At 45.5% G+C, this 26980-nt stretch overlaps 1 protein-coding gene across 2 annotated transcripts in view; it reads left to right on the top strand.

The window, feature by feature from the left end:
* Window positions 1–26980, top strand: part of Myo16 (myosin XVI) — a 449864-nt gene that overhangs the window by 103284 nt on the left and 319600 nt on the right. For both annotated transcript variants that reach the window (XM_055608467.1, XM_055608466.1), the window contains exon 2: window positions 13365–13628. In XM_055608467.1, the coding sequence (XP_055464442.1) occupies window positions 13403–13628 (226 nt within the window). In that variant the 5' untranslated portion in view covers window positions 13365–13402. The remainder of the gene's footprint in view (window positions 1–13364; window positions 13629–26980) is intronic.

Raw genomic sequence — 26980 nt, 5'->3', positions numbered from 1 at the left:
AAGAAGAAGAAGAAGAAGAAGAAGAAGAAGAAGAAGAAGAAGAAGAATCAAAGATCTGCATAGGGAGATCATGTGTGAACAATGATCGGAAGGGCATAGCAGCAGTGTTCAGGAAGCTCATGAGTGGCGCCTGCGATAACTTACATGCCTGAGGATGAAAGAAAGTATGAATTTAAAAGAGAATTGGAACCAATCCCACACGGTCTTGGGGCAGGCTTGGAAGTTTGTGGTAGTATTTGTGAGCTTCCTATGGGAACATAGCAAAGGATCAGGCTTAGCACAGGCTGGAGGAGCTCTGGGAGAGCTGCCTAGATGCCATTGTGTACAACGCTGTACACATGGTGTTGCACTAGACTAAAGCTCAAAAGGGAGATGTCTGTGACAGAGATGGGGGAGTCTTTACTACTCTGTTGACAACTACAGTGAGAAAAGAGAGAAAAATCGACATCCATAAAAGAAATGGTTCAGGTCAGATGTGCCAGGCAGGCACCTCTACACATCTACAAGGATTTCAAGGATTTCATTTGTTTTATTTGTTAGAAACCCTACACATCTACAAATCCTTTGTCACATCTACAAAGGTGCTGAGAGGTCTTCAAAGGAGAACACAGGAGAAACACACAAGCCGTGTGTGCAGAAGTGACAGGATTGTGCATGTGGAGTGTGCTCAGGGACATTCCCCAGGGACCTCATTCATGGCCTACACATCCAGAAGAGCCAATAGGGAAACGGAAGTCAAGTTCAAGCGAGGGACATCACAGGATAGAGTGAATATATGAAACACTTGAGTACTAAGCTCACATGGGCATAGACGGAGAAGGGACTTAGTGCTTAAAAGCACCTATCTTAAAATAGGGAGTGTATTGTAGGGGTGATTACTAGCAACAGAGGATCACACGTGTCTTGTGGACTTCCTCCTTGTCTTTGAACACCAGAATCCATCTATCTCTCATTGTATGTCTGGAGCCATCAATGAGAATATGAAGGGCTGAAGTTCAGTCTCCACAGGGAGTGAAAGAAAAACCGTGGAAGGTTTGTGTTGGTGCTGTACTTCATTACTCTGCTGGCATCTTGAGCTTGCTAGTGAAAAGAAAATGATCGCATCGTTTCAACACTCCCATCACCGCAATAACTGCTAGAAAGATGGGAGTCAGTGATCGCTGATGTCAAGGGAGCTGTGTTCACACACTGCTGTAGATGAATGAAGGCCAGAGTGGAACCCAAGCCTCGTGCTTCTAGTGTGCCATTGCGTGAAAACAGCCATCAGTGAACACTGGAGCTTCCAACCAGAGATTTCGTTCACTGCTTTCTGGAGGGATGAATGCTTTATGTAGCTTTGAGTTACATGTAAGTGCTTCACCAACTGAGGCCCTTTAAGCTGTATTGTATACTCAGGACACTATCCAGAGATCATATTGGAGAGGTCAAGGGATCCTTATGGCTAAGAAATCTAGCTAGAAGTTCTCTATATACAAAGATAATAAAATGCAAACAAAACACCCTGATAAACCTGCATGAGTCAGCGGTGCATGGAACTGCTGTCCTGTTTTGTTTATTTGATCTTTAAAGGTCTTTTGCTGAGAGTAAGGAATTTTGAGATTAATTAAAGGCGAGAAGCTAAAGGATTCTCTAAAGAAGGGAGATTAAGAGACTTGAATTATTTATTATCTAGAAATGAGGAATGGCAGGGGAGGCAGATGCAAATTAATGACCAGTTTGTGAGATCAGCTGGCTGTTCCTCTTCTTTCCAGTGAGAAAGGCAGCAGAGGAAGCTACTGATTGAATGAGTTAGCAGCAAATGCAAAATTAATGACAGACATGCCTCATGGATGCAAAAAACATTTCTATGCCTTTTTATTGAAGAGCATGATGCTCTTTCACGATGGAAGTATCTCCCAAATTTCCAGTTCCTGTTTCTTTAATCCAACACCATCACCTTTTAAGTTCAGCATGAAAGGGCTCGACGGAGGCCAGCACCACAGACATCTGTGGGTTGAATGTGGGCAGAGCCACATGCTGCCTCTCTTACTTTGTTCTCAGTCACCTCACCAGCTCCTCGTGAAGCATGTCATAGGTAATTGTCCCTGAGAAGCTGGTGTAAGCTCTGCCTAGCAGAACATGGCCTCGTGTCCCCTGCTGATGGGAATTCAGATTACAGATGCAGCCAGCGTGGCTGGTGGAGAGAGAAGGCTGTCCAAACCTCTTTGGGTAAGTATCATTGTCCCTTGAAGAGACTTCAGGACCAATCCCAGGTCAGTCTCCAGTTCCTCATTATCCTGGTGTCTCTCTTACCGTGTCTCAGTCTGACTATGGCTCAGTGACACTCCCTTTTTCTTAGCTGGTAAGCAACAGGATGACTAATGGAGACTTGATTAAATGCTGAACTTCTCTTTTAGCAGCCTCTTAACATACATTTGAATGAGTGGATAAGTTAGTGTCTGAGTGAGTAAATGGACGCATGTTTTATGGTTGGTCCCAGACACGTTCTGTTGCTGCAACTGTGGCCGAACACAGAGCTGTTCCACGCCAAAGGGCAGGGGGAGACGAATGTTGACTGCTGTGTTCTTGTAAGGCCTGGGAGATGGCCCTGCAGGAAAAACAGTTGTAAATCCGGATAAAGCCGCATGTGCCTGCAATCTTCGTGTCCTTACAGGGAGAAAATGCCCTGCAAGTTCGTGGGAGGGTAGCTGGGCATGCCTACTAGTGAACAAGCACAAAGCCTGTCTTAAACAGCACAGCAGGCAAGGACTCAAGTTGTCCTCTGACTTTCGTGTGGCCTCCTTGGCACATGCATGCCCGTGCTCACATTCACATGCAAACATACACACATGCACATACATTACAAACATGTGGGAAGAAGAAGAAAAAATATGTGGCCTCTCCTTGATCCCTGAAGCACAATTAGAGAGACCTTTGTCTCACAGCAAGTTGTCAGACACATTCAGACGAAGGAAGTGTTAAATGCAAGGATTGAGTTGGGTGCTGTCAAAAGGCCTAAGAGGGCCAGGCTGGCCCTGTGCTCTGGAAACAGACTCCCTCGTCCCCATGGCGCACTGGCCTCTGTCCCTCTGCCCCTTTCATATGCATGTGAGCTTCAGTTTCAGCCCTACCTTTGTAAGCAGGGACTTGGACTTTCCATGGCTTAGTTTACAGCAGGAGCGTAGAAGGCGTCAGTCAATACTTGGTCTACTAGCAGTTGATTGAGAGGATTTTGTGTTCTATCTTCAGTATAATACATAACGAGCAGGAAACAGGAAGCTACCTGAAACCTGAAAGCTCAAAAACTGACAGATCTGTAGCGACTATGCCGTGTAGTGTATCATTCCTGGTGATCCTGTGAGATGTATGTCCATGGCAAAAGGAGAACAGAGTGGCCAGTGAGACGGCTCAGAGGGTGTCAGCTGCCTGACTTCCGTCTTTGGAGCGGCCGTGGTGGAGGGACAGAACCAGTTGCCACAGGCTGTCCTCTGACCTCCACATAAACTGGAGGGGTGGCTCCGCAGGTAAGAGCACTGGTTTCCAGTGGGCCCAGGTTTGAGTCCCAGCACACACACGGCAGCTCACACCTGTCTGCAACCTCAGTTCCAGGGCATCTGATTCCTTCTGGCTCCTGTGAATGCTGCACACAGACTGTACACACGTAGGCAGAAGAAATAAAAATACGTGTCTTATGGTGTGCCTGTGAGCCGATGTCCTGGAAGGGTGCACCCCGCAACAACCCTGACTTGCCTTCTTCATGAGTCCCTTGCTGGCCGTAGACAGAAATCATTTGTAGTGGCTCAAACACAGAATGGAATTGCTGGATTGCCTCTCTGGAAAACATCCTTGATACCTAGAAAGTCTAAAACTGACATTATTCTGCCTTCAGTTGCTGCAGTGCTGGTATCTGAGGGTAACCGAGGCCAGTCTTTCTTTTTCTTTCTCTCTCTGCCTCTCCCTAATTCTCAGAAGGTAATAGCATCAGATGCCTGTGATGATCTTAAGGCAAGATATGCCTATAAAAGCAGTCTTCCAAGTACAATTTTTATCAATCAGATCTCACGGAAGAATCCTGAGTTGTCCAAGCTCGGATCACACCCCGAAAGGGCCAGTCATTGACCCTGTTTAGCGCTGAGTTTTTGTGATGGACTCAGGCAACATCAGCGTTCAGTCTTGAATCGTGACCAACTTTCGCTCCCACTCTGTCATCCTGTATTAGTCAGTGTTGGTGCTTTAGGCATACCTGCCTGGTAGAGTGTGGTGCCGGCAGCGGAAGGGCCAGGTGTGCAGTGCAGCCATCCAGCTCCAGGTGGTCAGTGCCCTTGTGCTGAGCATGCAATGGTGGGCTGCACCCATCCTTTGTTCTGCTGACGGTCTCTGAGATGAACTTGAAGACGTTCTTTCATCTGAAAGTTCTTACAAATCAATGTGAATAGCAATGAGAATCATCTCAGCTTCAAAGTCTCTTCCCACCCCAAAGAGTACAAATTATCATACTATTTTATCCTAATATATCTATCCTGGAAAGGGGCAGAATAAACATCATGAATTAAAATTAAATGGGAGTTTTCAGTGTTGTCTCAGTTCCTTTTAGGAAAATGAAGCATTTCATATTAAAGTAGTGTCTAAATGATTTAAGATTCATAAATAGGTCTAAATTTACATTTTTTACTTATAGCTATGAAATTGAAATGCATGAACATACAGTTTTGAGTTATAGGAAAGGACCTTGATGAGGAATGAGTAGAAGCCCATAATCTTTGGTGTAGTATCTGAAACATGCCTTGTTCACCTTAGGATGCTGCTTCAGGGCGTGGACTAAACTCCCTGTTCCAGAAGGCCAGGGGGGGTTGAATGCTGAGACTCCTGCTAGGACTGGCTGGACACTGCTTAGTAAATACCCTGAGCGGCAGCAATGGGAGCTGAGTCCCTTCCAACTGGAGATGAGGAGGTTGATGAATAATGCATTATGTTCAAGCGGATACAGAGCTCAGAGTTCTTTAGAATTTGGACGCTCAAATAAGCATATCAGGGCCACAGGGTCTACAGTTTTTCCCACTGCATACAAACCCCAAAGAAAACCCCCAGTGGCTGCGGCGTGGAGAAGTGGGGAGTCCATGTTTGGTTAGCACCATTTCAACTACAGAGAGCAGAGCGACAATGCCAGGTTTCCAGTCTTGAGAGACAGCTGTGCACTCCTGGGATTTAGAATACCAGGAAAAACAGGTCTGAGAGCCACAGCATGGCCCACCCTGAGCAGCTGTCAGTGGGAGGCTCTGACTTTAGAGGGCTGGCCTTCTCCAGAGGAGGCCTTCCCCAGAGAACGTCTGAGGACAGAGAGCCTCTGTCTGCTCTTCACACTTGTTTCGCCATCGGCTCCTTGTGAGGCACAGAGAGGAAATGCCTTTGAGCAGCATTCCCAGCGAGCGTGCAGCCGAGCGAGCGTGGGTCTGAAGCCCCAGCCGTGGGGCTGCAGATCGCTGGGATGGGTGCAGCTGTGGGGACTTTGAGTGGCCAGCATTCCCTGTGTCGGGCAAGCCCGTGTGCGGTCTTCAGCAGAGGGAGTCACTGTGGGGCCACCTGAGGCACAGGACAAAGTGCCAAGGACAAGCCAAGCAGGTTTGGTTTGCTTGAAAGAAGCACTAGAAATGAGTGGGGAATCTAGGCAACAGTATTCAGGATTTTGCCACCAGAAACAAAGGATGAAGAGTAAAATGATTTCAGTCTACACCATCAGGCTGTGTGTCATGACCAAGTAACCTATCATTAGAGAAATACTAATAGGAAATCAGGTGCAGAAATATATAATACACAGTAAATCTATGTGTTTATTTCATTTCCATTTCTCTTTATAAAGAAAGCCTTTACCAGGTTCCTCACCAGAGTAGGTGGAAACAATTGGATGGGAGCCCAAGAAATGTCATCTAGGTACAAAAACTAAAAAGTTGAAAAAATTTTTAAAGAAATCTGAAAAACAGTAAATTGATTTTCTTAAGCTTAACTCAAATTCTTAAGCTTTGTTGAAATAGTTCATGTCTCCAACTTTCAGAGAAGAATTAAATGAGATACTGTGAACCTCAATCTTCAGACCTCTTCAGACTGTAGTGTGTGCATCTTGCTGAAATAGAATTTCTTTCTATGTTTTGTTCTGTGAGGAAGGATATATTCTTTCTATTTCAAAGATGCTACGCTCTCAGCCTCTCAGACATCCTTGCTTCATTGTAGACATACAGCTGGGGGAGGACGTAGAAGCGATTATGCTCTTCTCTTTGAAAATCCCAATTGTTCCTTTGTTTTATAGCCATCTTCTATGCAGAAGAAAAGGCACAAAAAGCATCTGGGTCTTGTTGTAACAATGGATGCTAAGAATACGTGTCCAAGGGAGTTGCTGAGTTCACAGATACCAGAGTGTGTGTGTGTGTGTGTTTTTGTGTGTGTGTGTGCGCGCACACATGCTCGAGTGCTCAGTACCTGTGTGTAAGCTTGCTCATTCTTGCCTCGACAGCCTTACTCTCAGCTTTCAGAATTTACAAAAAACATTTTTATGAAGTATGATAAATACTACGATTGTTGTTACAATCTCGTGCAACTAGCCATGTGTCTACTTAGCAGCTGCTATGGTGGATAGTAAGTCCTATTTAGTTGTGGTTTAAGTCCTATTTCGTTGTGGTTTAAGTCCTATTTATTTGTGGTTTGGACATGCAGTGGTGAGTGGTGTTGGCACAGGGTAGGGTTGGAATGTCTGTAGGCTGTGGATCACCTGTTTGCCATTTCTGGGCAGATGTTTGTCCAGTTATTTGCCCACTTTGATCAGGGTTGGCCTGTAATGGTACCTCGTGTATTCTGTGTGCCATTTTCCTGACTGGTTATGGTTTGAGACACTTTCTCTTATCGTACACACTGTTTTTTGTTTTGTTTTGTTTTTTTTGTTTGTTTGTTTTATTCAGTTCAGTGTCTTTTGATGCTCAACAGTTTACAAACTTTGTGAGGTCTCACTGTCCATTTCCTTGGTGTTCCTTGTGCTTTGGGTATTTTTTCTAATGTCATGAAGTCTGTTTTCTTCAGGTAGTTGTAAACTTTATATTCAGACCTTTGATTCACATTTAAGTTAACTTGTGTATAATCCAAATAAAGGCCCACATTAATTCTTTAGCATGTGTGTCATTATTTCTTTGCTTTACTTATTATTTTCTCTTTTAAATACCATTTTAAGACCTATAGCCTTAGCATTTTCAATCTTCGTGAGATTTGCATCAGCACATATTGAGCCTGTATTTAGTTTAAGCATATACATATATGCATATATAATCTACAACAGTTAATAGATTTATGCCTGTGATCCCAATACTAAAGTTATTTGGGTAGAATTCCAGGGCACGCTATCCTGGGCTATGCGTACCAGATCAGGTACGCTCCAGGTCAGCATTGGCTGTGGTGAGACACTCTGTCTGAACAATGAATATTTGAAAAAAGTCAGTCTTTCAAATTATGATCATTAATAGATAACTGTAAAGACCACATGTGACCGCATACATACGTCTGTGTACACATATGTGTGGGTGCCTATCTTGCACTATGTCTTACATGTATTTGAGTGTGTCCTTTGCAAGCAAATTCTGAGAGGAGCATTCAGAAACACTATGTCTTGGGACCGCCTGTCAGTCCTCATCCCTAGAGGGGGATGAACACAGAGGAGAACTGAATAGGAAAGAGGAAAACTATATGGCCCTGGGCAATGTCAGAGCTGGCCGGGATACCTCTTGTAACGCAGAGCCTCCTCGGCCAGTCTCAGTGACGCTGGAGACAGTGTGTGTGCCTCTCGGTGTCTGCGGTTAACACCATCCAGGAGAGTCGTTTGCCGGGGCCATGCGGCTCATGGGAGACGGGTGTGAGCCCAGCCAGCAGTGTGAGCATCCTAGTCAGATTCTGCCGTGGGCGGCAGCCTCCTCCACACGGCACTTCACTCTCCTAACTTTACCCAAATACACTTTCTTTCTAACATATTATAAAGCGTATTTTCTTTCATTTCATGGGGAAAATTGCAGTGTTTTTATTTTATTTCCAAAAGTCCCTATGTGATTTGGGAATTTGAGTAAAAAGCTTTGTATTCTCAATTGTGCCAGAAATACATTAAGCCTTTTGCTATATTTTGTTCTTACCCAGCTATATGAAGCTCGTTCATGTAAGACAATCGCTCCAAACTCTAGTTCAAAACTCATAAAAGGATCAGTCACAGGAGACTGGCAAACCATTCTTTCGTGCTGGCCTTGGCATGGGGGTGTGGCTCAGCCCAAGCTATGCAAAGGCAGAAGCCTCCAGAAAACAGAGTGTGTTGAGACTTTGACATGGGAACCCATCTAGAAGGGTCCTAAAATATCAATATGTACTAGACCAACTAAATAGAACTGCCAAGTGACCAAGTGATTTACCAATTGGCTGGAGTGTTTTTCAATTTTTAGTCAATGGATGGTCATAAAAAATATTTTTGTGTGTGATGTTTTCTACTTTGATGTCACTGTGGAGCATGAAGTTGACCATATAGAGAAACCCACACTGTGACAAAAAAAAAAAAGCAGTGCAAGTCAAAGAGCCCATTTCCACCCCACCAGCACCCTACTCTCTAGAGAATGAAAGTGTTCATTCAGAAACGTTAGCATTCTCACAGCACAATTGAGCATTGTGGGAAAATAGTTAAGGTCCAGTATCACCGTAGCTGGTGCTAACAGTTGAGACAGCGTTCCCAAAGCATAGTTGGTCAGCCACCGTGGACATGTACTTCTTGGTCAGTCAAGTCAGGGTAATCTCTCATTATTGGAATGTCCCCCTCTAGGCAAAGACAAAGGCTCTGAGTGTGGTCACTGGTGACAAGTAGCCTCCGTGGCCATAGGGCTTAGAGACATCGGTTAGGAAGAGGGGACCACAGCGTGATAGGTGAGGTATCACAGGCCGGGCCTTCACTCTGGGATGCCCATGTACTTGTTTCTAAGGAGAAAGCTGATTTTGTGCAGACCCGGTCATTCCCTGTGACAGCAGTAAGCACACCCTGTGTTCTGCAGGCATTCTTGTGATCCACGTTCATCTGTCTTCAGTGTCAGTTTGTGTGAGGCTCCACACAGGATAGTGAGCCAGGAAAGAGGAGACCAGTCCCTATTAGTCCTGCTCTGCTGCTGTCCAGACAGATGTTGAGGACTTGAGGCAGTCAGAAACCCCCGCCCACGCTCAGAATGCGCGAGTACAGAGGTGTGCATTGAAGGGTGCAGCCCTCTCCTGTCCCTGCTCCCCTGCCTGATGGCCCACCTGTAGCATCCCATGAAGCCATGCTTAGGGTCATGTGTATTGCCCTGCCTATAATTTACAGAGAGTCAGCAGCCACATAAAACTGTTTATCCTAACTGTTATTTTTCATGTGTTAGCTATCAGAATGGCGATCTCTCTTCCACAGGTCTCTGCTGATTAACCTGTAATTAAAAAAAAAAAAATCATCACAACACATCAAATACTTTTAGACTACAATCAACTTATAATTTATTAAAAGTCAAAGCATATGGTTCTATTTGACGATAAAATATGTTAAAATCCCAAATTAGAACAACGTATTCTGAGACATATGCATGGAAATGTCACAAGGAAACCCATTACTTTGTGTGATAACCTAAGAAATCAACAGGAAGAGAAATATACTAGAAATGAGTATGTGTGACTGTGAAGTGTAGCAACTGTGGCTGTGGACGTGGAGACATTATGACACGTTAGCTTTGCTGACCCCGTTGGAAGCCTGTCACGGATTACACATGGCTGTCACTGCAGAGTCCTTGGAAGTTAATTGGCACTTTTACCAAGAGGCCCTTCCTCAGAGCCCAGCAGCGGAAGAGCACTGTGTTTATTAGATTATCCCCCCTGTCAACACTGTGCTCATCCACGCAAGGCCCTCTGGGGTGCTGCTTGCTTCCGTAGGTTTCCCTGTAGCCTGACAGTCCCCTGGGTATCTACTGACAAGTCACGACAGTCACAGAAGCCAAATGTCAACAGCTCAAAGTCAATGAGTCAAATGTGGTACAGTTTTCTGAATGATCGCTTGGGAACACTTCCCGCCTAACACTGATGAGCGCTCTCAGATGCTGAGAGCAGTGCAGGAGGAGCAGCAAAACCGATGTAGAGCTCACGCCATGTGGCCCACTGGTTAGCATGACCATGACTGGTGTGATTCCGTCCCTCAGAGCATAGCAGAGTTGTATGAAAACTCTAAGAGGGCTTCCAGCCCCTCACAGGGAAGTGTTACCGCCACTTGGAATAAACAGTGCTTGATCTTTTCGATCATTGCTGCTGGAGCAGATTAATGATTCAGCTACCACACTTGGAAAGAGGTAGATTATTATCAGTGACCACCACCCTTGGAAAGAATGTAGAAAAATAGATGGCTTAATATGGTTAAGTTAAGATGTTTGTTTCTGTAGAAAAATCTTAGGGAACAGTTGGAAGTTCAGGAAGGCACACTCTAAACAGTTGAGCTGGGGATCTTTTGAGGTCAGGGAGCAAAAATAATAGCCCAAATGACCAGTTGCTGGTGTGACTCTCTCGCTGAAGCTGGGCTGGTGATCAAGGTGATGATTAAGTTCTCCTACCCATTTTTGCCCTCAGCTTCCTAACATGATTTAATAAAAAAAGTATTAAAGAGTAGATGTGCATCTTGAGGATTTAAAAGAGACAGCTGATTGTTTTTATATAAAAGTTTAGATTTGACTCTGAAGATTTTTATAAGGTTACTTTTTAAGATGATTGATTTTTTTCTTTTTAACTGCCAATTGCAACCTGTAGGTAAAGAAAACCTGGTTGAAAAATTACCTTTTTTGCTTAAAATTAGTTAATCTATAGATGGTCGGTTAGTTACAAAATGTATGTGGGTTCTTGAAAATAATTTGTCTTCATCATCAGTAATACGTAAATGTTTTTCACGTTAAATGTATTGGGGAACATACTGCTTTTTCATGAGCATTCACTAAATGAAAAATAGAATGTAAACACATTGTAATTTTTATACTGCTTGAAAGATTTTGCTGGTATATGCAAGTTGATGGAGCTTGTTTCTTCATCTATCAAGAGAGTGTGTGTGTGTGTGTCTGTGTGTGTGTGTGTGTGTGTAAAATTTCTTTACCCCTTTCAAAAGCCACAAGGGCCCCTTCTGTTTACAAGCAGTTCTGGGTCAGAGAATCAAGCTTTATATCCACAGAGAAAAGTTGGCTGGTGATCAGTCATGGATCAGTCCTGCCTCAATTTACCCCTGACCTTTAAAAGGTGGCCTCGACACTCAGAGGCTCTGCAGCTTCAGTCAGGGCTCTCATTAAACCAGCTTTCCATGCCATGGTTTGAAAGCTACCATTGCCTGTCCCTGTCGAGAGCACTGGAAAGGGCAGCTAGCTGACTCTTCTCTCACTTTTAGACGCTTCTCCTTGATGGAAGTAGACAATTGCATAAGACACAGCTGGTTTCAGGAGACGCCACGTTTTCTTGCTTGTGAGTCTAGTGAAGCTCTTTTGTCTATAGTAGACAAACGTCTCTTGGATGGTAGAAAAGCCACAACTTTTCTCAATTCCATGTTCTTGTGAAACAGAGAAAGGCATCTTGGCACGTGGTGTGTGTGTGAGAACAGTGGTCTGCGTTGTAACAGTGAGAACAGGGTGGCACACAGAGTATTTACACACCTTGTCCTTTCAAAGCAACAGGAAACAGAGCAGCTTCTTGATGATGTAGAGACTTCACAGCTGTTTTCTTTTGCCACATTAAGCATAGAATCAGCCACATTTTGTGCATGAGTAGAGAGCTGTTACCTTGACTGGGACTCTGGGCCCACATGCATTAAGAAATGAGCATATATTTGGACATGGTCACATAGGCCTGTAACTCCCAGACTCTAGAATCTGAGGCAGGAGGATCATATGTTTGAGGCCAGTTTGGGGCACACAGTGCCTGGCTAGTCTAGACTAGGTCCGCTCTTAAAGCATTAGGTTAAAAAGCAAAAGTTTTAGGTTAGAGAGATGTTTCAGGAGTCACCAAGCCTGATAACCCAGGTTGGATCCCCAAGACCCACATGGCGGAGGGAGAGAGTGAACTCCAACAAACTGCCCTCTGGGTCACATCCACACCTACCCCATTCGGAGTCCATAGATGCAAACATACAGAAAGGACTTTGTTTATTTAAAAGCAATTAGACACTTCACTGAATTTATGAGCCAGATTTGATGATTCATAATGATAATTTTCTTTCAGTCATAGGCTTTACCCACATGGTAAATGTGTTTGTGCAGTGTTGTCCCAGGGCCTTTTGTGGTTCTGTAGAAAGGATATAATTAAAAAGTAAAGTGAATGTTCTAAATTCCAGAATGATGAATCCAGTCAGTCACTAAATTAATAAGATGATGATTGTGACAGCCATAATTTTATCCATAATTTTGAGATGATACAAATTCAATCTCTGTGCCAAGTCTGTATTTATATTTTACTGTACTTAGGTTTCTTAGAAACAAGTGCCACCTATCACAAGGAAAAGGGGTCCGCTAGAAGTTAGTGGGAATAATGGCTAACGCTATGGACAACTGAAAGCATATGTTACAAGTTCCATCCCGTTGTGCCAGCTAAGATGCCACACAGTGGAGACCTGTTTTATTAAGATGTTTGGAAAGAGTCGCAGGGGAATGGTCTTATCAGCGCACCTGGTGTTTGTAAGTGTGAAGGTTTGCCAAGGGAAGGAGAAGCAGAAATAGGAACTACATGTAAAATTTTGTCCCAAATTTCAACAGTTTAGTTCTTAATATTCAGTCATAATTGAGTTCAGTGACTAAACAGCTGAGCCCTTTGTGTAGATTTATAGACATCTTGAAGGATGGGCTGAGTTCATAACTGTTGAGGAAAGGTTCATATTCTGTTTTTTGCTTAGTAATATTACTATGAAATTGTGGGTGCTGTGCCACTACTTTCCTGTTCTGTAAAATGGGTCACGCTGCATTTGCATGTTAAACAGAGGAGGTAGTGTAGTTGTTTCTGCTCTGCAGGGGGATTGCAGATTTAGGGATACAGTGGACATCATAGAATCAGGAATGCAGTGGACATTATAGAATCAGGACTACAGTGGACACTGTAGAATAAGAAATGCAGTGGACATTATAGAATCAGGAATACAGTGGACACTGCAGGATCAGAAATGCAGTGGACACTGTAGAATAAAAAATGTGACGGGCACTGCAGGATCAGAAATGTGACGGGCACTGCAGGATCAGGAATGCAGTGGACAATACAGACTCTCTCATGGCCATGGCTGTTGTTGTGTTGGTGAGTGTGTAGTGTTGGCGTGAACTAAGAGTGTACCCAGTGACTTTTCTCTCTTCTTTCAGGTTGCTACCAGCTATGTAACGTTTTTCGATCCCATGAGATGGAAATTGACCAGTGCTTGCTGGAGTCCCTCCCCCTGGGCCAGCGGCAGCGTCTGGTGAAGCGCATGCGCTGTGAGCAAATCAAAGCCTACTATGAGCGAGAAAAAGTATTCCAGAAGCAGGAAGGGCTCCTGAAGAGAATCAAGCCTGCGAAGAGCCAGAAGGTCCGCTTTGGCCTTGCTGACACGATTCAGGATGCCATCACCCACCACCACGACAAAGAGGGTGCGTCTTCCCCGTGGGGCTTCTCACGGTCTGTTTTTGGTTTTAGTTTTCTAGGGAGATGAGAATGCCTTTAAAAGCGCTGGACTCCCCAAAATATGATAGGAAACGTCCCCAGTCTTTGGTACTTGATTTATTTTTAGCTGCTTTTTGTAAAAGGCTAATTTTGTGTCAGGATGGAGTAGAGTTTCGGTATTCAGTCCCTTGAGGACCAGTTTTCCTGCACATATCTTAGAGGATTTGTGAAAAGGTAAAAATTGGAGAAATGTTACATACAGCTCAAGAGAGAATTACCTGTCTAAAGGCAAGAGTCTTCTTTTAAAATAGCATACTTTAGCTTTTAATAGGACACTTGGTTTTTAGATTAGTGGTCCTCAACCTGGGGATTGTGACCCCTTTAGGGGTTAAAGGACCCTGTCACAGGGGTCATTTATCAGACATCCTGTATATCAGATATTTACATTACAGTTCATAACAGCAGCAAAATTACAGTTATGAAGTAGCAGTAAAAATAATTTTATGTTTGGGGTTCGTCACAACATGAGGAGCTGTATTAAAAGGTCACAGCGTTAGGAAGATTGAAGGTCACTGCCCGAGAAGTTGGCTGAGGCTGTTCTCCATTTTTTCCTCACATATGCACAGATATGGTGGCAAAGACAGTTGCCTACAAATGTTCATAGGGTTAGGAGTCATTTTTTCTAAAGCTCATTTGCTGGGCTCAAATTGTGACTTTCCCTTGTCTTTGTGTAGTATGTGAATGGTCTCAGATGTTACACGTGGGTCTTTGATCCATTTTCAACTTGCTTTTTGTAAAAGGCTGATTTTGCATCAGAATGGAGTTGGGTTTCAGCATTCTGTCTGCTGGTGTCCGGTTTCCTAGCATGATGTGTTTGGATTGCACTTTCCCCTTTTGGTTGTGGGTTTCAGAGTTAATTTGGGGACCTCTGCTCTATTTCACTTGAATAGTCCACTGTGTCTATTTTTATGCCACCATTAGTCTACTGTCAAACTTTGCAGTCTGCCTTGAATCTGGGGATGGTGGTTCTACCAGATTTGTTGCTCTGTTCAAGATGGCCTTGGAATTTTTAAAAACCCTGAATTATGTTGTGAAAGTTTCTTAAGCATGGCTGATCTAAATCCCTTTTGTCTTAACATGATTAATTTGAACAAAATTCATGTATTTTTATGTATGAGTTTCTTTTTTGTTGTTGATGCTTTCATAATCTCTATTTCAAAGTTTTAATGTGAGATAAATGATCCATTTCTGAGTGTATGTTATGAACAATTATGACATTCATCTACCAGATTAATGTATTTGATGCTTGGCCCCTGTCTTATCTTGGTTCCTATTGCTGTGAAGACACCGTGAGCATGGCAACTCTTATAAAGAAAACCGTTTAACTGGGGCTGGCTTACAGTTTGAGAGGTTTAGTCTGTTATCATCATGGCGAGAAACATGGCCACATGGAGGCAGACATGGTGCTGGAGAAGGAGATGAGAGTCCTACATTTTTATCCGGAGGCACAGGAAGAGAGCTGTGTGTCACAGTAGGCACACAGCTTGAGCGTGAGACCTCAAAGGCCATCCCACAGTGACACACCTCCTCCAGCAAGGCCACACCTCCTCCACTGAGGCCACACCTCCTCCAACAAGGCCACACCTCTTCCAGCAAGGCCACACCTCCTCCACTGAGGCCACACCTCCTACAACAAGCCACACCTCCTCCAATAAGGCCATACCTCCTCCACTGAGGCCACACCTCCTCCACTGAGGCCACACCTCCTCCAACAAGGCCACACCTCCTCCAACAAGGCCACACCTCCTCCAACAAGGCCACACCTCCTCCAATAAGGCCACACCTCCTCCACTGAGGCCACACCTCCTCCAAAGGCCACACCTCCTCCACTGAGGCCACACCTCCTCCACTGAGGCCACACCTCCTCCAGCAAGGCCACACCTCCTCCAACAAGGCCACACCTCCTCCAGCAAGGCCACACCTTCTCCAACAAGGCCACACCTCCTCCAGCAAGGCCACACCACCTAATAGTGCCACTTATTATGGGCCAAGCATTTAAATACATGAATCTACAAAAAAAACATTCCTATTCAAACCACCAAGTAGTAGGGGCTCTGCCCTGTGTCATCAGAGAAACCCTAGAATGTTGAGATGAGTTAACAGTCAGTTTTGATGAGGGCTCAGAAGACCAGAATACCAGCAGCAATGTTGACATTAAAAACTATTTTGATGAGATTTCAAGTGGGAATAAGAACACTATTCTGACTTGGGTGGAGGACCAGACATGTTAAATTATCATGAAGAACATGTCTGTATTTTGTCCATGTCCTGACTCTTTGTGGCAGACTATATGTAAAGATGGGTGACTTATTCACCTGTCAATGTCAAAGGCATCTAGTCTTCAGGCAGCAACATAGTTTCTAGGAAGCTGTTTCTTGGCATTCATTTCAGCATAAGAAATTGTCCAGACACTCAGAGGCCAAAGAAGTCATGGAGCCGTGGGGACTGAGCTTAAGATTCAGCCTAAGACTTGAGTGTAGTGCATTTGTGTGGGTTTACTGAAATGGAAAAGAGGGAGAAAAACCTGGCCATGGACACTGCTAGCCAAAATTCAAAAGAAATCTGAAGCTGATGAGTGGACAGACAACACATAAGACTGGAGTTTCTGTAGGTGGCTCCAGAGAGGGAAACTCATAGAACTGTGAGGAGGATGTCTAAACTGTACTGAAGTTCCCAGGATGTGAGGGGTGCCGAGTATGTGGAACACCTCCCCAAAACAGCTACTGGCAGCTAGCGGGGCTAGCCCATGTCCGATGTCCCATGGGCTCAGCGGCAAGGCCACAGGCACCGAGTGTAAGGGCCCTGGGCACTCATTTTAGAGCTCAGCACGCCCGGATGCTGAGGGCAGTACTTAGTTTGCTGAGGTTCACTCTTGGGAGCTCTCTCCCTCCTAGACGCTCTTGTACCCCTCTCTTGAGAGAGAGAGAGAGAGAGAGAGAGAGAGAGAGAGAGAGAGCACGATACAATACCAGTACATGTGGGCCTGTGTAACTTATTTTAAACAGACCGGGGCCGACTGCTAAGTTTGTCCTCATTCTCAAGGGAGACACGGGGTTTGAGTTTTTGAAAATGTTTAGATGCTTCCTGGCATCTTAGAGACAGGCTTAGTGGGATGTTCATTATGAGTCAGGCGTGAGCTATAGGGGCCCCAGAGAACTGCTCTGGGTTAAGCCTGACACCTTCCCCACAGGCTCAGCTCTTACGTGCTTGGGCAGCAGTTCTTTGTGCTGTTGACAGGAGGTGTGATGTTTACAGGCAGCAGGGCCTCACTGGAGGACATAGTTCACTTGTGTGTGACGCCAATGGTTACATATGGGCGCCGTTCACTTCCAAGCTTTTACACACGGGCTCCAAGCTGTTTGCCGTCCACCCAGACACAAACAAAACAAAACAAACAACAACAACAACAAAAAAAAAAACACCTTTCCTTTAGCTTATTCACACAGCCAGGGTATTCCGCCCAAAAGCCTGGGCCCAGCCTTGGAGTGAAACAAAAGTTGTCATATATCTTGACTCTTTTAAGTTTTTTTCCCCCCCTGGGGATTTTTTCACACTGACAGGGTTGTACCTCACACAGTGTAAAGGAGGACTTCATGGAGAAGCTAGTGTGAGTGTGCTCACAGTGCCGGCCTCTGAAGCCAGTGCTCGGCTGAGTGTAGGACGAACGCATTATTGTATTAGTCACAACTTGAAATGGACGGGGCTCAGAAATCCCAGCGTTTCTTTGTAGCTCACTGCACAAGAGATTTTCCTCACCTGATTTAATTACCTTTTTAATGGGTTCAGTGTGGAAAACTCGTGAGTTTAGGAAACATGCGTTTCCAAGGCTCTCCCATGGGGACTGTAAGTGTGTCAGCACTCTCTATGCGATGATGGCCGTAAAGACTCTTTGCCCTTCATTTGGGGTATGACAGTTACACAGCTCCTTGCGGAGATGTTCCTCCATTTAATTTAAATGTGTATGCTCTTCTGCCTTTACATGTGACGATAGCAGAAGATGTATGAGCTGGTGTGGCCTGAAAGATCCTTTACTCTACCCCATTTATACCTGATGGGACAAATGCTGTGACCACACCTGAATCTGCATGGGATGGCCACGGGCTTCCCATCAACTGTTCTCACTTGTAACTGTTAGCAGCTCCTGTCCTGAGAACTTAGACACATTCTGATACTGTGTTTCTTGGGCTCTGCTCCATCCTTCTTGTCTTCTGATTCTCAGGAGTATGGAATAGAAGTTCAAAAACATCTACTGTCTTCACTGTCACAGTTGCCATAGCAAATGTAAATAGAACTCAGATATTTATGCCTTATCCCTGCGTTGATGGAAAAAAAAAGAAACTCACTCACACACAAAATGTAAAATGATGTCTATGGACTTAAATTAAGAATAGTGAAGTAATAAATAGGAGACCAAGGCCATTTTACATATTACTTTCCTAGAATATTATATAATCACATTTTTTTTTGCAATCATTCATTCCACACAACCTGAATCGTTCTTTTCCAAGCAGTTGCTATAGAAGAAAACCTTTCTGTCATTGGTGATCAGAAGGCAGCAAGGGGAATGAATTTTCCTTTGAAATTACCAATCTAGGTAGACAGAAGTAAAAACCCAGACTACACGCGAGCTCAGCAAGTGGGCAGGAGTGGAGTGAGCTCTGGGAGAGCAGCAGTGACTGGGGAAAGCTGCTTGGAGAATATGGTTCTGGAGAGACTTGTCCGTACCCATTGGTTGGCCTTTGACCTGTGAGAGAAGGCAAGGAGAGCAGCTGAACAGTCACAGGAAGCTGGTCGGACACAGCCGGGTGGATCAGCAGTAGGCTGGATGTGAGTGGAGCTGAGCTTTTTAATCTCAGTGTATTCTGGAACGTCGTCCTGTTTGTCTCTCGTCCCTCTGCACATGACGTAACATTCTTTGCTCATTTAATTATGGTGAGAGTCCTAGGGAATCTCTCTCTCTTTTTAAATAATTTATTCACTTTATATCCCAATTGTAGTCCTCTTCTTCTCCTCCCGGCCCCACTCTCCCTCCCTCTTCCCTACTATCCCCCTCCCCTAGACCACAGAAAGGGGGAGTCCTCCTCCCCTACCATCTGACACCAGCCTATCACGTCTCATCAGGACTGCCTGCATCTGTGGCCTGGCCAGGCTGCCCCATCAAGGGGAAGTGATCCAAGTTCAGGCAACAGAGTCCATGTCCATGTCAGAGACAGGCCCTGCTCCCCTAGGGGACCCACATGGAAACTGAGCTGCCTATTGGCTACCTGAGAAGGGGGTCTCTTGAATCAGGAACCAGGTGGAGCTATCACATGAGCCTACCAAGGACCTTTACAAGCTGCGAACCATTGTCAGCAAAGAACAGTATGGGGTACTGAGTTGTTGGGTGGTCTGAAGGGTGGATATGAATTGCAAACGTGTGCTAAGATTTTATTGATGTGTTCTGAACATTAAGAAGGCTGGCATTCTTGCAGTGGGAGTCAGAATGTAATAGCAACCCCAAGAATCATATCACTGGCAAAGGTCATGTGCTCAACACATGTATTCTAACACTCTTCTCTGAAGAGTAGCAGTGAGGCAGACAACGCGTCCATGTCCCTGGAGCTCCTCTGAGTGGTGCTAGTGGCCATGAATAAAGTCAGAGGAATATCTAGTGTGATCAGTGATGATGCATGGTAAGGAAAGCTTACTGGGGGTGGGGGCTGGGAGACCACCGCACAGAAACACAGGGAGGGCATCCCTAATGACGACCTATGGTATAGGATGTCCCAGGATGCTGACAGAACCGCAGGAGCGGCAGCGCAACAGAGACAGAACACAAAAATGGTGTGGAGGGACTCCTGACACCGGCAGAGGGTTTTGTTCCAGTGCACCTTAAAACGTGACGGGTCAGACGAGGATACGTCCTGAATGGACGTAAGGACTAGGGTACTAGAATCGGGGAAGTAAGGAAGACAGCCCTGGGGTAAGCTAGGCAGGGGATGATAGAGGCTTGAACAAGAGTGCAACAAGAACGTGGTGAGAAACCATCAGGCTCAAACTCTGTTTGAGGCTGAGAGAGGAGGGGTGGGAAATGCTGAGCAACTGTCTGTGGGGGGCTTTACTTTTCTCTTGCTGTGAGAACACATCGCCGCACATTCTGCAGTTGGGAAAGTCTCAATGCCTCATCTTATCTCACACTTCAGTAGGTCAGAGGTGAGACCTGGGGCTCAATGGGAGGGAAGAAATCTGGGTTCTCACTGTATCTGACAGTTGCGTGCCTTGGATTGGAGTCCTCCTCCTTCTTCAAGGCGTGCCGTGGTGGACCCAGACTCCATCTCACATGCCACCTGTTTGCCACTTTTCTATAATTTAATCTCCATTTGTCAGTTTTTCTGTCTGCCTAATCGATTTTTCAGAGCTTTGTGTAGTTACAGTGAGTTTACCCAAATCATCCAGATATCCTTTGCTAATTAAAAGACAGTTTAAAAATAGCTATAATTTGCCTTTCCCATATAGTTTAACATTTTCACAGGTGTAGGGCTGTAAGGAAAACTGAGTAACCCCAGGTCATGTCTAAGACAGAGGAAGGAAAAGGCCACACATTTTGTTAGGCAATAGGAAGAACACCAAGAACACGATGCCACTAATCAGTTAATTGTTTCTTCCCACATGTGTTGTAAGAGGGACTGCCTTGCTGGCTTGAGAAAAAAACTTGAAACTCATGAGGCTATGAGATGGCATTAGTAGAAAAGATAGTAGGCCAGGATGGCTTCCGGCGGACTGTATTATTCCTCACTAAAACCGAGATCTCGGCGAGCTAAAGGGTGGAGCAGTGGAGCAGGCAGAGCAGTGCATGTCGGAGTGTGAGAGCAGCACAGACTGGCTGTAACTCCTAGAAAGAAATGCATCTGAATATCACTGAAAGAAGCTTGAGGATTGAGAACTAAAGAATTCTAGAATTAATAATTCATGGACCAGATGCAGCCAGGAGTAAGGGGAAATATGGAGACAGTTTTAGTGGGAGCCAAGTGATGTGAAAACCCCAAGGAGGAGCAATTTTTGGTTGTGCTAGCTGCTGGCACCCCAGGCACAGGCGATCCTGGAGCCAGCCATCACATGTAGGAACACTGACATTAGCTGTTTTCACAGATTTTTACAAGCAAAGACCTGAATGGGTTAGACCCAAAGTAGAAACTGCAACAAGTTCTTTAAGACTTTTCAGCAAAGATGGTAGAAATAATCATATTGATTCAGATGTAAGAGAAAGGAAGATGGAATCCCAGTCTGTACGCCAATAATAAATGAGTTCATTTGAGAGAGGAAACTAGTGATCACGGAATAATGCAGGACAGTTGGTAGAGAGGGAGCCTGCACATGCAGAGCTCTGCGCTGTGAGCTGCTCATTCTGTGACTAACCACAGCCCAGCGTGCTCTCGGTAGCGTCTGGTCTCGGTAGCGTCTGGTCTCGGTGTTTGTGTCTGTGCCTCACTCAGAAAGATGTTGATTTAATTGTCTGGACTGGGACCATGCAGTCCTCAGAGATGCCCATGAGACTGGTGTGCTGAGGGAATTTATGCCTTCGCTGTGGGGCATTAGCAGTCAGAGCAAGAGGCCACAAAAGTCTGCTGTACCTCATAAAAGAGCGAGCTCTCAGCAAGCACTGGGGAGAAGCAGAAGAGCAAGGAAAAGATAGCACTGTGAAGCTTCACATAGCACTGTGAAGCTGAGTTGTGTGGCATTGCCTAGCACACAGACCAATGTTTGAAAATACAAGATGGAAACTAATCAAAATTGCAGAAATGTGAGAGTACCTGGGGTCAGAACTGTTTTGGCGTGAAAGCTGGGTGACAGATGTGGTCTCAGAGCCACAGCTGCCCTGCTTGGTCCACTCTTTTCCAGTGCCTTGCTACTCGGCCTTTACTTGTGGAATCCTCGTTTATAAAGCTGGAGCCATGTGCCCAAAGTATGTTCGCGTAACAACCTACTGGGAAATTGGTAACAGAAACCGTGATTTACCTCCTCACTCTGTGGGAAGCCAGAAGGCTGAGAACCATGTAGGAGTGACTGTCCTCCTTCTTCGGGCTCAGGGAAAGCCAGTTCCACCTTCCTGCCAGCTGCCTGAGTGCACACAGGGCTTGCGGCCCTTGGCTAACTGTTCCATCTTTCTTTTGTGTGTTTGAATGTCCATTAACTCCTGGCTTTGAGGACCCACCACGGGATTACTGGTTTAGGACTCAGCCTGTCCCTGGAAGGGTCTTTTTTACTTCATCACAGCAAGTTCTCCAGTTTCCAAACCAGGCTCATTCACAGTTCTAGGTGGCCATCGTAACACAGCACAGTACCTCATGGAGTTGTTAGAGGACTAAATGGCACAGTAAATATATTTATGTAAGGGACTGGCATGTCACATCTGAGAAAGCGTAATGAACATCACCTTTTAGCCCATTTCCAAAGGTGCCAAACAGTCCAGCGTCTCATTAACTCATAGTTATAATAACCCTGAGTTTCTGGGTCTACCTTCAACCTTTCTCCCTATAATTATAAATTATAACGTGATTGCCCAAGACATTCTTACAGCCATGCTCTCATCCTTATGTTTTCACACTCACAGTGAGTGTATCACAGCCTGAAATCAGACACCAGCCAAGGTCATTCATTACCCGCACCTTATACTGCTGCAATTCTTCCTGTTAATTCCTGTTAAGACCACATGAGCAGAGACCGATACTCCAACCAAGGACCATGCATGGAGATAACCTAGAACCCCTGCACAGATGTAGCCCATGGCAGCTCAGTATCCAAGTGGGTTCCCTAGTAAGGGGAGCAAGGGCTGTCTCTGACATGAACTCAGTGGCTGGCTCTTTGATCACCTCCCCCCAGGGGGGAGGTGCAGCCTTACCAGGCCATAAAGGAAGACAATGCAGCCAGTCCTTATGAGACCTGATAGGCAAGGATCAGATGGAAGAAGAGGAGGAGCTCCCCTATCAGTGGACTAGAAGAGGGGCATAGAGGGAGAAGAGGGAGGTGTGGTGGGACTGGGAGGAGATGAGGGAGGGAGCCACAGCTATGATACAAAGTGAATAAATTATAATGAATAATAATAAATTTAAAAAGAGTCCATAAGCAGCTACTAGTTTGCATGCCAGTGTGGTAGGGATAGCTGACAGATATAATTTGAAGGTCCCTGCATGCAGTGCCCTCAGAGCTCTCAGCTATTGTGGGAGCTATAGCCCTCAGCACGTGTTTATAGGAAAGAAGAGGACACATGGACTACCTTGGCAGAGGACACTCAGCTCCTAAGTTGTAGACTGGGGCATCAGCCACTTTGCCCAGTTCAGAGTTCGGGTTCCCGTGCCAGGCCCTAAAGCTGCTACACAGCACTGTCCTGTGAAAAATCTGTCCTTCTGTTGTGCTGCTGTGTTCAAACCCTGTCCTTTCTGCCTACAAAACCCTACACTTCTAACACACACAGTGACTTGTGTGTCACTGTGACAAGACTCTAGAGAGAGACAACTCAAGAGAGGAAAGCCCTATTCGGCTGCAGGGCTTAAAGGTGACAGCCCAACATGGCAGCAAGAAGAGTCCATACCCCAAGGGATAGGAAACAGAAAAGGAATACTGGAAGGGCAAGATACAGCTCCCAAGGCTACAGTTCCTGAGGACCCACTCCTCCCAATGATGTCCCCACCCTGGTTTCTGCCGCCCTCACACTTATTATGACTCTCTCAATGAATTGATCTAGTGATGAGGTCATATGGGGATCTGATTGCTTCACAGCCCATCGGCCGTCAGCCAAACCTCCAATGTTGAGAGTGCTGTGAAGGGACAATGTCTGTGAGGGACATTTCATGTTGGGTCCGTAGCACATTGTCTGAGATTTGAGTGCTGTCACTTCACTTTAATGACGTCTTCCACACAGGACAGATTTTTTTAATGGGCAGTATAATTACGTGTGTATTCTCATATGGTCCACTCTTAATTTCCTCCCAGTTATCATGCCAGTAGCCAGTCAAGTTATGACTATGTAGCAGCCGGTTAAATTACGGGCCACTTCACAGAAAGCACATTTAGTATTGGTGAGACACTAAACCATGCACTGACTTCAGGCAGAGCCCTTCAGAATTTAAATGCCCTTAATCACCAACTCCTCGTGATTTTATATCTCATGATTGGGCACCTTCAATTATGTAGCAGCTGTTGCTTGTTATCAGGAAGCATCCCCGTTCAGTGAACAGAGCTACGTAAATCCACCAGCTGCCCAGACTGGCCGAGCTCGTGGTATGAGCACTGCACACGTGGAAGCAGGGGGCTCTGCCACAGAAGTTTTCACAGAGAGGAAACCGTGGAGGGCAGGCTGCTGTTCTGGGTCTCCATCTGCCTCTTCTAGAGCACCCCAGCCTGGGCTGAGCTAAAGTCTCTCTGCTGTGCAGCAGTTAGCAGTTAAGGAGATGGCTGTCACATTGGCAAAGCTGCCCCCACGGCCACCGAGCTCAGGCAGGCTGCCTACCCCGGAATGTGGACAGTGAGCACCATAGCCTAGGGTCATGGCTTTTCATGGAGAATGCCCTCTTCCACTTCCTCCTTAAAGGCAGGCTGAGCCTTTCTGTTTTCTTCAAAACCCAAATAGCCAATATGTGAGAATTTTCTATTAGTTAAACCTAAATCTTTTGGGGAGTGTACACACAGCCCCAGTCAAGCACAGCCATCAGAGTTTCTAGAGCCACTTTTCCTGCTGAAGCGCTTTCCATCCTTCACACTGGAGCTGATAAAAATGCAGAGGCAGACCCTGTGCTCAGCCCATCCCAGTCAGCCTGATCACTGTTCTCAAGGTGGCAGTGGCATGGCTTCAGGAGGTGGTTATTCCTGAGAAAGAGTGCTCCCTTCTCGTGGAAAGCCTGCAGTTGTAAATAATGGCATAACTGAGATCTCTGCTTTCTAATGCTTTACACACTCAGATTGCATTTTAATTGAAGCTGAAAAAAAAGCAAACACTTCAGCTGAGTGACTTGTTGCACTAGCTCAGGCCATCAAGTTTCAGATGGCTTCGCCTTCAAGGAGAGAGCAGAGAGGTTACCATTCATGGCGCTCAGACACTCCGCATGGAAAGGAAAGTGACTGGCAGTTTCAGGGGAAGAGGCACAGCCTCTCAGAGGCCTGCACTTCTGGGCAGTTCACACATGCAGCTGATGGTCTGTAGCACGCGCAGAAATGAGCTGTCTTACATAGAGGGTAGAGAGGCACCATCCGTGAGACCAGGAAAGCCATGTAGTACATACATGATCTGCAGGCTGGAGTATATCAGCAATGTCTTGTGCTGTTTCCAGGAAGGGAACTGTGTGAATGCTTATGTCAGAAGCTGCACCTGCCTGCAGCGTTAAAACCGCTCCTCAGAGCAGGGATCCCCTGGGCTGGAGTCACAGAGGTCTGCGGGACTCTTGACTTGCTCGGTGGATACTGGGAGCTAATTTCTGGGCTTCATGATGTCACACCAAGAGTCCCTTCTCCACATCCCCATCTTCTCCTACAGCGTCACCTACAACCCACCTTCACCTTGTACATTTCTAACAATGCTATGCTATCCATTAGACTTTTGTGGCCTTTCATCTTCCAAAATGCTGTTCTAAATAGACCTCTTTTAAAGGTGTGTGCCCAGCCTCAGCTATTACATTAGCAACAGAAAACAGACTAAGACACCTTTGACCCTATCTATAGCTGAACTTCCTCACACTGTCACCTCCAAATGAACTTCCTTCATAATGTTTCCCACACACAAAGCATTAACCACATGGCACGTGTTCAGAGTCCTTGTCTGATTGTATTTCCAGCAGACCCTACACAGGACATTGATATTCTCACCATAGGCAAGAAGACCATCACCCCCCATTACACCTCTGGACATTTCTATAAGGGATAAAGTTAGTGAGTGTGGAAATCTCGCCCCCAACTGTGGACAGCCTGGTTCCATGAGCTGCAATACAGAAGGGAGAAAGTGAGTTTGAGCTTCCCGGCTGCTCATCGGCGGGGACCTGCTCCTTCACAATCCGGCCTCCATGCCAGCCCTGCTGCAGTGGGCCACAACTCCTCCAGCTGTGAGCCAGAGCAAGCCTGGCTGCCTTGAACTTGGTTCTTGTCAGGCGTTTGCCCACAGCAACAGGAAGAGTAACTTATTTATTTACTTATTTGGACAATTAGTTAATTTTTGTGTCCTTTAGAGCAAGTGCTATGTGGGTGCTTGGTTTTTTTAGTTCGTGTTTTGAATTTTTTATTACTGTGTGAGAGCTAGAGATAGGGGTCAGTGATTAAAAGTATTAATGGCTCTTGCAGAGGACCTGGGTTCCAGCACCTACATGACAGCTCAAAACCATCTGTGACTCTGGTTCCAGTGGATCTGATGCTCTCTTATGAGCCCTGAAGGCTCATGAATGCACACACACACACACACACACACACACACACACACACATAAATATAAATATAAATATATAGTCGTGCATGATGGCATGTGTCTTTCATCCATGCACCTAGGAGGCAGAGGTAGGTATATCTCTGTGAGTGAACGTCCAGCCCTCTCCACTTAGTGAGTTCCAGTCTGGCCAGAGATACACAGAAATTCTGTCTAAACAGACCTTCAGTATCACTGTGTGTATGACGTGTGCATGAGGGCTCATAGCATGCCACAGCATGTGTAAACGTTAAAGCACAACGCGGGAGCCTGTCCTCACCTTCTGCCTGTTTACGTGGGTCCTGAGGATTGAACTCATGTCGTCAGGCTTGCATAGCAAGTGCCTTTACCTTTGGAGCCATCTCTGCATCCCTAAACCCTCACAGACGTCACCGTACTTTGTTCTCTTGCTCCCTCCCCCATCCCTCTTGCCTCCCTCTTGCTTCCTTCTCTCCTTCCAGGTTGCTGCCCCTTCTGATGTCATTGAAATGAAGCCCATTACCCTCTCTCAATCCTCCTTCCTTAGGGCCACCTCTTCCCCGCTCATGGCCCCATTTCTGTGTCCCATTTTACAAACATGCATGAGCATACCCACATACGCATACACAAGTGTATGTGAGAGAAAATATACTGCATTTGTCTGAGTCTACAAGTTTGTGTAGTGTGATGATTTCCAGGCCTGTCTGTTTTCCTGCCAGGACATGATTTCACTCTTTATGGCTGAATAAAATTTCCATTGTGTATGAGAAGCACATTTTCTTTATCCATTCACCTATTGATAGACAGCTGGCTTGCATCTGTGTCTCAGCTCTTGTGGAGAGGAAAGCAGTGAAGATGACTGTGAAGGAATCTCTCTTC

This window comes from Psammomys obesus, unplaced genomic scaffold (assembly GCF_907164565.1).
Source record: "Psammomys obesus unplaced genomic scaffold, mPsaObe1.curated_primary_1811, whole genome shotgun sequence".
Classification (NCBI taxonomy): domain Eukaryota; kingdom Metazoa; phylum Chordata; class Mammalia; order Rodentia; family Muridae; genus Psammomys; species Psammomys obesus.
Note: the sequence above shows the minus strand (reverse complement) of the source record. Positions and strands in the feature narration are given on the sequence as shown.